This window comes from Pan paniscus, chromosome 12, assembly GCF_029289425.2.
Source record: "Pan paniscus chromosome 12, NHGRI_mPanPan1-v2.0_pri, whole genome shotgun sequence".
NCBI classification, from domain to species: Eukaryota; Metazoa; Chordata; class Mammalia; order Primates; family Hominidae; genus Pan; species Pan paniscus.
This window is the reverse complement of record NC_073261.2, coordinates 28,775,086-28,789,301: the sequence shown is the minus strand read 5'-3', so window position 1 is coordinate 28,789,301 and position 14,216 is coordinate 28,775,086. Positions and strand designations below refer to the sequence as shown.

The window sequence follows — 14,216 nt, the reverse complement described above, 5'->3', positions numbered from 1 at the left end:
CTAATTTTTTGTATTTTTAGTAGAGACAAGGTTTCACCATTGTTAGCTGGGATGGTCTCGATCTCCTGACTTCGTGATCCACCCACCTTGGCCTCCCAAAGTGCTGGGATTACAGGCCTGAGCCACCGCGCCCCACTGAGCTGAGTTTTCTAGAGGCTTCATGACGTAATAATTTTACAGACTGAAGGAGGAAGTAAATGAGAATCTAGCTATGTTCTATTAAGCGAGACATTAAAAAGATTTACAAAAATGCAAAAACAATGACACTTTTCTGACTACTTTTTTGCTGTTGGAAAATAATTATTTTTCATAAAAAATGCTATTATTGGCCCTGCACGGTGGCTCACACATGTAATTCCAGCACTTTGGGAGGCCGAGGCGGGTGGATCACCTGAGGTCAGGAGTTCAAGACCAGCCTAGCCAACATGGTGAAACCCCATCTCTACTAAAAATACAAAAAATTAGCCAGGCGTGGTGGTGGGCACCTGTAATTCCAGCTACTTGGGAGGCTGAGGCAGGAGAATCGCTTGAACCTGGGAAGCAGAGGTTGCAGTGATCCGAGATCACACTGTTGCACTCTAGCCTGGGCAACAAGAGCAAAACTCTGTCTCAAAAAAAAAAAAAAAAAAAAGCTATTATTATTAACACACAATAGGGCTTATTACATTTTTAATGGATTACATTTTTTATTTGTTTTAGTTTCTAATGTAATAAACACTGACAGAAATAACCCACATACGGCTGGGTGCAGTGGCTCAGACCTGCAATCCCAGCACTTTGGAAGGCCAAGGCAGGCGGATCACGAGGTCAAGAGACTGAGACCTTCCAGTACTTTGGGAGGCCAAGGTAGACGGATCAAGAGGTCAAGAGATCGAGACCAGCCGGGCGCGGTGGCTCATGCCTGTAATCCCAGCACTTTGGGAGGCTGAGGTGGGCGGATCACAAGGTCAGGATATCAAGACCATCCTGGCTAACACAGTGAAACCCCATCTCTACTAAAAATACAAAAAATTAGCTGGGTGTGGTGGCGGGCACCTGTAGGCCCAGCTACTCGGGAGGCTGAGGCAGGAGAATGGCGGGAACCCTGGAGACAGAGCTTGCAGTGAGCCGAGATGGCGCCACTGCACTCCAGCCTGGGCAACAGAGCGAGACTCCGTCTCAAAAAAAAAAGATCGAGACCATCCTGGCCAACATGATGAAACCCTGTTTCTACTAAAAATACAAAAATTAGCCAGGTGTGGGCTGGGCACGGTGGCTCACGCCTGTAATCCCAACACTTTGGGAGGCCGAGGAGGGCAGATCACGAGGTCAGATCAAGACCATCCTGGCTAACACGGTGACACTCCGTCTCTACTAAAACTACAAAAAATTTAGCTGAGCGTGGTGGTGGGCGCCTGTAGTCCCAGCTACTCAGGAGGCTGAGGCAGAAGAATGGCGTGAACCTGGGAGGTTCACAAGGGGGATAACAAAGGGCCCATGAGTCCTGATTAACTGATCTGACAAACCATCTGTCACCCACAGCCCTAAGCCACACTGTGAAACTGCCTAGGGTGGCACCAGCTTTTTATCTTCCTCAGGGTCCTCCCCTCAGGCCCCCAAGTCACCCCCTCATGGTCCAGATTCTTCCCTGAGTGACTCCATCCCCATGGTCATCTCCTCTCCTGAGCCTCCCCCTCTGAGGGCCAAGGGCTGTCCTCAGGGCCCTCCTGGGGCTTCCTGGTGGGGAACAACCTGAGGCAGGAGGATAAGCTCTTATTCAGAGCATTGAGAGGAAATTGTGAAGCTTGCAGTAAGCCAAGATTGTGCCACTGTACTCCCGGCTGGGTGACAGAGCGAGACTGTCTCAAAAAAAAAAAAAAAAAAAAAATTAGCCAGGTGTGGTGTCGGGCACCTGTAGTCCCACCTATTCAGGAGGCAGAGACAAGAGAATCACTTGACCCAGGAGGCAGAGGTTGCAGTGAGCCGAGACTGCACCACTGCATGCCAACCTGGCGAGAGCAAGACTCAGTCTCAAAAAAAAAAAAAAAAAAAAAAGAGAGATTGAGACCATCCTGAACCCCATCTCTACTAAAAATACAAAAATTAGCTGGGCGTGGTGGTGTGTGCCTGTGGTCCCAGCTACTCGGGAGGCTGAGGCAGGAGAATCGCCTGAACCCAGGAGGCAGAGGTTACAGTGAGCCAAGGTCGTGCCACTGCACTCCAGCCTGGTGACAGAGCAAGACTCCATCTCAAAAAAAAAAAAAAAAAAGAAAGAAAGAAAGAAAGAAAAAAAGGAACCCACAAACAAAGATCTTTGATGTCCTTAAGAAAAATGTAAAAGGAACTTGTGACCAAAAAATTTGAGTATACAAAGAACACAAAATAAAACATCCTACATGTTTTCTAAAATAATCTTAAAGTTATGTTAGTTCTTTTAGATACTGCTCTTACCCTACCAATTTAGGACACTATGTACTTTTTCAAGAAAATTACCTACTCCCTGCACTCAGTGAAATGAACTTCTTTCCTTATACCAGATGGGGAAATAAATTAACTTCCAAACAAATGGACAGCCTAAACTAGCAATCAGTAAACTTTTTCTACAAAAAGGAGGAGATTACTAATCTGGCTTTACAGGCATACAATCTCTGCTGCAACCACTCAACTCCAACCCTGTAGTATGTAAGCAGCCACAGACAATACATAAACAGAGGCATGCTGTATTCCAATAAATATTAACAAAGTTCTAATCAACCCCTGCTCTAAACTAACATCTTTATACAAATCCAAGTGATGTTTTTGTTCAATGGAATTTATTTTCAAAATGGAGACACTGGTTTTCAAAATCAAAATTTAGGAAAAAAGGTAAATCACATAGTTGAGTTATTTTGTTTCTTAGCTAAAACAGTATTTTCTGAAATACCAGTGATGCTAAGTGCTTATACTAGTACATGTGAACCTAGCCATCTGATGACAGATGAACTTTAATTTTCACTCAAGATTATACTATTATAAAAAAATAAAATATGAAATAGCAGTTAGAACATTCATTTTAAGCTTGACTATGACAAAACTGAGTATTTAACCATAAGGCTAATTTTAATCAAGCTTGAACTATAAGAGTTCTCTAAAAAGGAAAGTCATATAAAACCAATTAGAACTTCCCCGTAAAAGAAGAAAAATAAGATTGCCTCCTAGTGGTTCACTGTATTAACTATAACTCCTAGGTACATTATAGAAATAATGATTCAGTAAAGAAGTTTAGAGCAATGAACTTACTGCAAAAAGAAAAACTGCAATTTATACTAAAGCATTCTCCTCAAAGTCAACGCACCTTTCCAGTAATTCTCTACTTTCCTGCACATCTCTAGTGGAAAGCGTAAGAAGCATAAGATTAGCATAGGCCAGCAGTAAGTCTGCATTGGTTGCTCGCCAGTCACTTTTATCAGACTCCAAACACTGTAAAGACTCCAGATATTCCTATTTTGTGGAATGAATAGTAAGTTACAAAACTTAATCAGGTGTTAAGAAATTAACCATTTTATGCCTATAAATTCCTTTTCTCACTCCAACCACGTTTGTGAAACTACATTGATTTTTACATCAACCTTATAAATGAAAACACCAAAAATATATACATTTATCATAGTTATCTCCCCAATTTTCCCATTATAAATTTAACTGATCCTGGTAAAAATTTCATTTTATAACTGTTCTACCTAAATAAAAGAAATTTAAGTCCTGCGGGGCACTGCTGCTTTAGTACAAAAAGATGTATGCTAATTGCCTACATAGAAATGTAAAGACCCAGTAGCTTTTATCTACCTTAAGGGTCTGTACAACACACGAATTCCACTCTAAACTTGAACGCAAAGCTATGTTCCTCTCTGCCTCATGGCAGTGGGCCACAGCATCCTTCAATCTTTTCTTTGAGCGATAAAACTCCACTAGCCGGATGTTCACATGGACGTCATCAGGTCTTACATGAAGTTCTGACTGAATCAAGTCAAAAAGTTTACTCCATCCATCTTCACCTTCACAAACTAGAAGCTGTTCCTATTTAGAGGGGAAAAAGAAAAATTATTAGAGTAACACTTGTGCAATTTTAAACAAGTCATGCTCCCAAAGAGCACCATTCCAGTATGTCTAGTTTTATGATGATGCCACCAAAAACACCATCCTATATACCTTATTCATCCCTTCTGAGATTGCTTACAACCCAGAAACTAAGCCTCAAGAACTGTATGTGAAGAAAAGCATCTGTGATTACTGCAGTAGCTCGTACTCTCTTCAGAGACTACGAGGACTATTGCCACACATCCCTGTCTGTCTGAGTCACCACCAGAAGCCTAGACCTCCCCAGTCAATCCTCAGCAACAAGGTCCTTATGCTCAAACTGCTCTGTATCTCCTTAAATCTGACTCAATCCCACATCCCCTCTCCTCCCACTGTTCTGTTACCTTCATCATCATCTCAAAGCACTGTCATCACCTCCTGACCTTAAATGAAGACAGTATCATCTCAGGATAACCCCCACTACCATGATGGCTTTTTCTCTCTGAACTTACATACAAGGAGAGGAAGTAGGGTTTGTGGCCACTCGCTTCTCATTTGCGATGCTCTTCCATCAGCCTCTCAAGAAGCTAGGACCATAGGCATGCACCACCATGCCCGGCTAATTTTTTTTTAACGTTCTGTAGAGATGGGGTCTTGCCGTGTTGCCCAGGCTGACTACTCAGTTCCTTAATCACCTCATCTCCAGTGATGTTATCCTCTACTCCAACCTCAACCATCCACTTGCCACTGACACAGGTCTTCAAAATCTGCATTTTGGTCATACCACCGAAACCACCATACCACCCTTCTTATTCTTCCACCTCACTGAGGGCCTACATACCCTTACTTTCAGAAATATACTTCTCCACCATATGACAAGTTCCCTTCAAGACAATAACATCATCAAGTTTTAAACACCTGTAAACACATATAAATACACACACTTTCTTCTGTCAGGCAAAAAATGCTATAATCCCTTATATCCATAATTACTGTTTGCTTACAGATCCCTCCAACTAATTCCCTCTTTTCCTCAGAAGAACCCTCCCAACTGGTTTCTGTGTGCTTAGATTTGGGAAATCATAACCCCAAGCTAACTGATTTCATTTGCATTATCTCAACCATCAAACTGGTGCTGCCTAAAACAAAATACCATTTTAGTACTAACAGACTCACTTTCTCCACTCCCTGACACTTCACACCTCCTCCTATTTCCTCAACTTCCCCATACCTTCCTTTGACCCTCACTTTCAACTTATAACCTAGATTCATCCTTCACTGAGAAACCTGATGCTATCACATATAAATTCCATTTTACCTTACCTACTTAAACTCGTCTTTCCCCAGCTCTCAAGACCAAGCCGCCCATTAGTACTCTGTATTTCATTCCCCTCTCTCCTTTATCAATTTCTCCTCTTCTGGATGAGATGGATGATACCCTGGTCTCTCCCTATTGCAAAAGCCCTAGTCTTTGACTCTATGTTAAACATTTTTTTAAAAACCACTATGAGTGCTTTTAAAAAGTTCTATCTCATACTTGAGAGAAAAAGCCTTCTCAACAGTAATACTCTCATTCATTAAACAAATGTCAGAAACTGTTTACCTTAGCAAGCCTTAAATTTTAGGAGAAATGGAATTACTTTGCATGACAGTTATAAATCTCATGGATTTCAATTCCAAAAAAAAAAAAAATCTGATACAGGAAAGGTGTAACAGTGCCTTCAAGTTATTAAAGAAAATCTTTAAAGAATGCTTCAAAGTATCTAACTTGTTACACTGCAAGAAAAGAATCTCCTGCCATTACATATGTTCTTTAACACTACTGACACCAGATTAACTGGATTGCCACGCCCAATAGGGGAGTTATGTTTGAGGCATAACACCTAAGAGAGTAAAGAAATCTGCACAATTAGACCTCACGTTTTAGACTAATATTTAAAATCCAGCTGCTTATTACTGGGGAGAAAAACTTATCAGTAATATTTATCTTTGGAAGCATCTTCAATGCTTTTTCAGCTTCAAAAATCTGTACATGATTGTTCATAGCAGTTGAACAATAGCCAAAACCTAGAAATAACCAAAATGCCCCTCAAAAGTGAATGGTTAAGGCTGGGCACAGTGGCTCACACCTGTAATCCCAGCACTCTGGGAGGCCAAAGTGGGTGGATCACCTGAGAACCCGGGAGGCAGAAGTTGCAGTGAGCCGAGATAGCACCACTGCACTCCAGCATGGGTGACAGAGCAAGACTCTTGTCTCAAAAAAATAAAAATAAAAAAACTGAATGGTTAAATTGTGGACCATGAAATACTACTCAAAAGTAAAGGAACCAACTATGGATATACAAAACTTAATATGGATCACAAATGGTATTATGCTGACTGAACAAGCCAACCTCAAAAGGTCACATGCTTGGCTGGCCGCGGTGGCTCACGCCTGTAATCCTAGCACTTTGGGAGGCTGGGGTGGGCAGATCACATGAGGTCAGGAGTTCGAGACCAGGCAGGCCAACATGGTGAAACCCCGTTTCTACTAAAAATACAAAAATAAGCGGGACATGGTAAAATGTGCCTGTAGTCCCAGCTACCCGGAAGGCCGAGGCAGGAGAATCGCTTGCACCTGGGAGGCGGAGGTGGCAGTCAGCCGAGATTGCGCCAGTGAACTCCAACCTGGGCAACAGAGCGAGACTCTGTCTCAAAAACAATGAAAAAAGAAAAAAAAAGTCACACATTTCATGATGACATTTACATAACATTTTGAAATCACCAAAGTATAAAGATGGAGAACAGATTAATGGTTGCCAGAGGTCAGGCATAGTGAAGAGAAGTAAATAGCGTGACTACAAAAGGGGCAGCATGAGGAAGATCTCTGTGGTAATAGAGTAGTTCTGTATCTTGACGGCAGTGGTGGTATGAATCTACACATGTTAAAATGAAAGAAAAACTATACATACACATTGTACCAATGTCAAAATTCCCGATTTTGATATTGTGCTTTGGTCGGGTTAAACAGATTGAGTATCCCTTATCCAAAATGCTTGAGACCAGAAGTATTTCAGATTTTGAACTTTTTCAGACTTTGGAATATTTGCAGGATACTTAGCAGGTAGAGCACCCCAAATCTGAAAATCTGAAATCCAAAATTTTCCAATGAGCATTTCTTTGAGCATCATGTCAGCGCTCAAAAAATTTCAGATTTTGGAGCATTTAGGATTTCGGATTTTAAATGCTCAAACTGTATAAGCATTGGGGGAAAATGAAGTAGCATATAGGATCTTTCTGTGCAATCTTTGCAACTTCCTGTGAAAAAACTCTATGATTATTTCAAAATTAAATTTTTTTAAATTTCTATCAGAAACATATATAATGGGGGTAGGAGGAAGCTAAAGGCAAATATACATTTATAATTTTATATTGTACATACACAATAAAGTATACATTAATATATAAAACATTACAATATACATTTTAAATGTTTGCCAAACATATTTGTGTAGATTTTCTCCAGAACAGTTGCTTAGTAAACTATATTTTACTCTATAAAGAATATCAGGACCAGTCAACACACTAGCAAGAACTTCCTACCATTTTTAGTAATTACGTCTTATATACTAGAGAAACCACCTTTTATCTTTTGCTTGAAAACCTTACTATCTCAAAATACAATCCCTTCCACTTTCAGACAATAGTTATTAGAAAACACTTCTTTAAAATATCCCTAAATTGTCATCCTGTAGGTAATTTTCACTTAATGAAGCAAAAATTGTATACCAGACAGAACTTAATGTAAATCTTAGCTCTACTTAGTTTACAGCTACTAAACTGTAAAATCCCTAAAATATTAATTATTCCAGAAGGGTAAATGAGATGTCACTTATAAAGTATAACAATGCCTAATAAGACAGTAGATGCTCAGAAAGGTTTTAATACACTTTTTAAAAGAAAAATGTTAAAGGAAACACAAACACCTGGGCTTAAGGTTTGCTATTGAAAAGTAATTTAAACTCCAAATATTAGAAATGGTTATGTCTTAAGTTTTCTCCCTTTATGTTTTGTTTGTTTACCTTTAGTTTATAAATTGCAGGACTTCCTGGGAAATGTTTACTTGCTCTTTCAACCCAGTATTTTGCTCTTCCATTAGTAACATCATTTTTACAAAGCAATTCTGCAATCTTCAACACAAGATCTTTTTGTGTTGGGTTTAATTCCATTGAACGCTAATATCAGAAAAGAAATTAAAGATTAGTAAATAAATTGTATGTATGTATGTAGGAGTATATATACTTATATACTTATAGATAAAGGTTAAAAATTATCACTCCAACCCTTAAAAAATTCTACTTCTAGAGAAAACATGTTACTTCAAAGGTGTTAAAATAAAAGTGTCTTGGAATTTTCTAGAAATGAATCAAATAAAAATTATATTTGTGTCATTTGAATACAAAAAACACAAAAGAACACCATTTCTGACCGTGTTAGACTTACAATTTATAGGTGTTAAACAATTCTAAATCTGTTCCAAGCTGTGTCACATAATTGTACTATGATACCAATGCCTGTTTTATGATATTCATAAAATGTATTTGACTTACTTATATAAATTTCTCTGGGCATCATGTGTTTGGCTATGCAAAGGCTATATTTGAATCCTATAACTTACCCTGTAACATTCAATGGCTTTCTCTGTGTTTTCTTCCAATTCATAAAGAAGACCCAGAAATCTGTGAGCTCTGGGATCCCACTGTTGCACACTAATGTAAGTACATATGTATCTGTTTTTTAAAAATAATACAAAAGTAAATTAAACTTAGAACTGTACTTTTAAATGCTAACCGAAGAATACATCTTAAACCAAAGCAACCACTAAACTCGTTTATATTGTTACTCAAAACTACCACTATTCATACAGATAACTCAAAAGTATTCATAGAAAGAAATGGGTAATACTTAAAAACATGTACATAGAGCTGACCACATACTCGTTTTACCATTAAATGTCACATTTACCAAATTTTTCTCCAGTGTTATCCACACATAAGAAATGAACATATAAATTGCTTTTTCTTCCTGATCACATTTTAATAAAGCACTAACAGTTTTGCCAATAAATTAGAAGTGATTATAATAAACATTTTTAAAGTTATCATAATGCAAAATACTAAACAGCAACAATTTCCCAAACAACAAAGGGAAATACATTTACCCTTTAAGCAAGAAAGTAATTTCTAACAGTACTATATCCAGCTAAAATCGAACAGAAGAAAAATTACTAATTACAGTACCAAATACAGGAAATTTCCATTTCTCAAATCAAGTAACAACTAAAATAAGTAAATATCCTCTAGGTTCCTTGACAGTATTACGATCAGAGAAATTAGGCCAGACCCAAACTAAGGGATTAAAGTCTCACAGTAAAAAGGTACAAGAGTTAACAGTCACAGTGCTGCTAGTTACATAATTTATGTACCACCATTTTCCTTTCTTACCAGCATTTCCATCTTCCTTTGGATGCCTTTAAAAGCCTGCCTCCCAGCTGGGAGCAGTAACACACACCTGTAGTCCCAACACTATGGGAGGCCGAGGCAGGCAGACTGCTGTGCTCAGAAGTTCAAGACTAGCCTGGGCAACATAGTGACACCTGTCTCTACCAAAAAATGCAAACCTTAGCCAGGTCCACGTGGTGGTGCGCATCTGTATCCCCAGCTACTTGGGGCGCTGAGGTGGGAAGATCTCTTGAGCCCAGAAGGCAGAGGTTACAGTGAGCAAAGATGGAGCCAGCTGCTGCACTCCAGCCTGAGCAAGAGAGACAGATACTGCGTAAAAAAAAAAAAAAAAAAAAGCCTGCCTCCCTCTTAATTTCCTGCTTTAATCCACTCCCAGTCAGGAAATCAGAATCACCAAGCTTCTTATCCCTAGGATAGAGCCTTACAGCATCACATATTGTGTCAATTAAAGATCTTTTATACAAGCTATTCTCCTGCCTTACAATTACAGTTTAATTTTTTATTCATTGCTATTTTCCATCTGATTAAGGTATCAGATATCTAACCAAAAACAAATTAAGATATAGGCATGGTCCTCTTTTACTCCAACAGAAGACAATTTTTAGAAAAAGTGTTTTAAGCCAAACAATTTCTTGCCCTTGGTATAAAGCAGCAGCATGCAGAAAACACTAATTTCAGTTTCAATCTCAATGGAATCTAGGCTGGTCCTTAGCATCAGTCTGAGTGATAAATCCCTTATTCCGGAATACACTTAGGAAGAACTACTAAGAACATATTTTTACCTATTTCAAAGAAGAAAATGAGAAAAGGCATTGATTTTTTAAAAAAGAATACATGTTACAGTTTGTACTTACTTTTTAGCAAGATCATATTCTTTAGCTTCATAATGCAGCTTTGCAAAATAGAATCCTCTCATTGACTTCTAAAAAAAATTAAAAGTTGTTTTACTTTTCATACAGAAATATTTTCCAACATTTTTTCAAAAGTAGTGAAAATCTGTCCTAAGTTTATGTTCAAATACGCCATTTTCATTCACTTAAAAGTTTTTTTTAAAGCCTGACAAATGCATAATTCCATGTTTTATAATTTCCTATCACAAAACAAAAAATAGAGCTGGGTGCAGCGGCTCATGCCTGTAATCCCAGCACTTTGGGAGGCCGAAGTGGGCAGATCACCTGAGGTCAGGAGTCTGAGACCAGCCTGGCTAACATGGTGAAACCCCGTCTCTACAAAAATAGAAAAATTAGCCAGGCATGATGGGGGGTGCCTGTAATCCCAGCTACTCGGGAGGCTAAGGCACGAGAATCAGTTGAACCCAGGAGGTGGAGGTTGCAGTGAGCCAGAGGTTGCAGTGAGCTGAGATCGTGCCATTGCACTCCAACCTGGGTGACAGAGACTCCAATCTCCCAAACATCATCATCATCATCATCATCATAAATAAGCTGGGTGCAGTTGGTCACAACTTTAATGCTATTTAATTCTAGCACTTTCAGAGACCAAGGTGGGAGGCTAGCTTTGAGGCCAAGAGTTTGAAACCAGCCTGTGCAACACAACAAGACCCTGTCTCCAGGGGGAAAAAAATAGCCAGGCATAGTGGAGCATGCCTGTGTTCCTAGCTACTCAGGAGGCCAAGGAAGGAGAATCACTTGAGCCCAGGAGGTTGACACTGCCGTGAGTTATGACTGTGACACTGCACTCCAGCCTGGGTGACACAGGGAGATCCTCTCTCTAAATAATAAATACATAACATACAAAAAATAAATTCAAGAAAGCAAAACAAGCAGACAACAGAAGTTAAGAATTTTCATCAGCCTTGGAAATCTTGGAAACCCTGTGGTACCACTCTCTCACTTAACAAACAAAAGAAACCAGCTTTCTTTGGGGGGGAAAGGTATTCCAGAAATCTCTTCTCCTACCATGTGTAAGCCTCTATGGGAAAGAATAAGTAAGTACTTAGGATCTATTAAGGCACTGAGGATTCCCTGGTCCATGTACTGTTCTCTCTACAGATCAGATCAGTATTTTACAGTCAAGGAGTCAAAAAGGCAGAAATAAATATTGAATTCTTCAAGTAATAAATGAGGTCCACAGCCTGGCTCCTTGGTTACATAAACTCCAAAGTCCAAAATGCTGATGCACACCAGGCTGGGTGCGGTGGCTCACACCTGTAATCCCAGCACTTTCGGAGACTGAGGCAGGTGGGTCACTTGAAGCCAAGAGTTCGAGACCAGCCTGGCCAACATACAGAAACCTCCTTTCTACTAAAAATACAAAAATTAGCTGGGCATGGTGGCACACGCCTGTAATCCCCGCTGCTTGGGAGGCTGAGGCAAAGAATCGCTTGAACCCGGGAGGCAGAGGCTGCAGTGGGCCAAGATCGCACCACTGCACTCCAGCGTGGGCAACAGAATGAGTCCATCTCCCCCCAAAAAAAAAAAATGCTGATACAACCAGAGTATGTTCCATCCATGTGATAAAGAGTATACAGCTACTCAAACATCTTATTTTTGAAATTCCAAGACCCCAGTGAATGTCCAAAACGATGAATAGTACCAAACCAGGTTGCCATCAATTGAAACATGTTTCCTGTTTGTGTCCTCCACCCACAAATTTAATGTCTTGTCCGTCTCAACTAAGCACTTATCACACACTGTGGCTGTAACTTTTGCAGTTTGGGGTGTCACAACAAAACTAGCACAAATTTCTTTTTCCTTCTTCACAATTTCATGGACAAAAGATTTGTTCTTACCATAGATCTTAGCAACTCCAGTATATGATCTTTTTTCTTTCCTAAGTCAAAAACTCACCTCTTCACTTAAAGGAAGCACTATATGGCTTCTCTCTGGCATATGTGAACTGCCAGCATCGCTACTCTTGCTCTTTGGTGCCATTTTAAATAAAATAAGGGTTACTTGAACACAAGCACTGCAATACTCCAACAACTGATCTGATAACTGAGACGGCTAGTATGTAACTAGCGGGTGGCGAGCACATACAGCATGAATATGTTGGACAAAGGGATGACTCGTGTCCTGGGTAGGACGGAGCAGGAGGCCGTGAGATTTTTATCATGTTATTCAGAACTGTTTGCAATTTAAAACTCATGAAATGTTTATTTATATAATCTTCCATTCAATATTTTTGGACCACGGGTGACGCAGGTAAGTAAAACCACATAAGGCAATACCGTGGATAAGAAGGGACTACTGTACCAGCAACGAACAATCAGAAAAGGAAATTAAGAAAGCAATTCCATTTACAATCGCATCTAAAAGAAAAAAATGCCTGGGAATAAATGTAAACAAGGAGGTGAGAGACTTGTATGCTTAAATTACAAAACGTTGCTCAATGCCAGGCTAACACCTGCAATCCCAGCACTGGTGACAGAGCAAGACTCCGTCTCAAAAAAAAAAGAACTATAGCAATCTTAACAAAAATAATACACAACAGTCCGGACAGCACATAAAGGAACAAGGCTTGTTCCCCCCTTCCTTTTTTTTTTTTTTTTTTTTTTTTGAGATGGAGTCTTGCTCTGTCGCCAGGCTGGAGTGCGGTGGCTCGATCTCAGCTCACTGCAACCTCTGTGTCCCAGGTACAAGCTGGGACTACAGGCAACGCCACCATGCCCAGCTAATTTTTGTATTTTTAGTAGAGATGGGGTTTCACCATGTTGGCCAAGATGGTGTCGATCTCTCAACCTTGTGATCTGACTTCCTCCGCCTCCCAAAGTGCTGGGATTACAGGCATCAGCCACCGAGCCCGGCCAGTTCCCCCTTTTCAAAATGAAGAAATAGATTCAAGGTACAATGCCAAAACATAATAGAAAAATAATTCTATTACCTTCTTTGCTTCCAACTATGTTATTAAAGTAGACAATCTTAAGATAATTAAACAACTTTACAAATTATTCTTCTATATGATCTTTTGCCTCTAACCTGCTCACTTTACAAGGGAACTGAAGCTCAAGCAGGTAAATGTCTTGTTTAAAGATACACAGCTAGGAAGGAGCACAGCCCATGTTATGTAAACAGGACAATATCTGATTCAAGCAGTACTTCTTTACATGACAGCAGATGTCACTATAAGCAAATACCTGAATTCACTTAAGCTGCCAAATATCAAGAACTGATGCAGGGCTCAAAACAGGAACAGTAAGACCCTAAGAGATGCCACATCATCGCTATCTTGCACAGTAAGATAGAGATGTAATTGTAATTGTCCAAAACTTAATGTTTGTGGCCTACTTTTTCATTATGCAGTTCTAAATTTCTCTCTCTTTTTTTAATTCAAACGGAGTCTTGCTCTGTCACCCATCTTGCACAGTCAAATGAATCTCCCTCCCCCTAAAATCCTCCAAAAAAGCTGCTGTTCTCAACAAACCCATCTGATCAGCTCCAAATCTGTGGAGTCCCAACAAGGGTGAGGGCGGTGATTATACAGGACAATGAGAAAAAGTCTAGATACTGAACCATGAGTTCCCCAATCTTCTTCCCCGGGAACATAAGGGTAAGGAAATCTCTCAAAAGGCAGAACAAACAAAAGAGGAGAATAAGAGAAAAATTACAGAAACTCCAGCTTTCAGGTAAACATCATTAAAAAAAGGGTAAGAAATGGTCAAAGAAATAATACAAGAAATGCTACAGAACTGAAAGAAATGAGTTTCCCAATTGAAAGGACACT

General features: G+C 39.6%; 1 protein-coding gene across 9 annotated transcripts in view; it reads right to left on the bottom strand.

The window, feature by feature from the left end:
• Positions 1–14,216, bottom strand: part of LOC129397131 (ranBP2-like and GRIP domain-containing protein 4) — an 81,568-nt gene that overhangs the window by 45,391 nt on the left and 21,961 nt on the right. For 6 of the 9 annotated variants that reach the window (XR_008624308.2, XR_010109245.1, XR_008624309.2 and 3 more), the window contains 5 exons: positions 10,391–10,458; positions 8,693–8,804; positions 8,097–8,249; positions 3,805–4,035; positions 3,314–3,459 (listed from right to left, as the gene is read on the bottom strand). Coding sequence is in view for 5 of the 9 variants with exons in the window: in XM_063594768.1 (XP_063450838.1) it covers positions 3,314–3,459; positions 3,805–4,035; positions 8,097–8,249; positions 8,693–8,804; positions 10,391–10,458 (710 nt within the window). In the remaining 4 variants the exon portion in view is untranslated. Of the gene's footprint in view, positions 1–3,313; positions 3,460–3,804; positions 4,036–8,096; positions 8,250–8,692; positions 8,805–9,518; positions 9,826–10,390; positions 10,459–14,216 lie in introns of those variants that run through there. The other 3 variants (XM_055107604.1, XM_055107603.1, XM_055107606.1) reach the window with 3 other exon arrangements.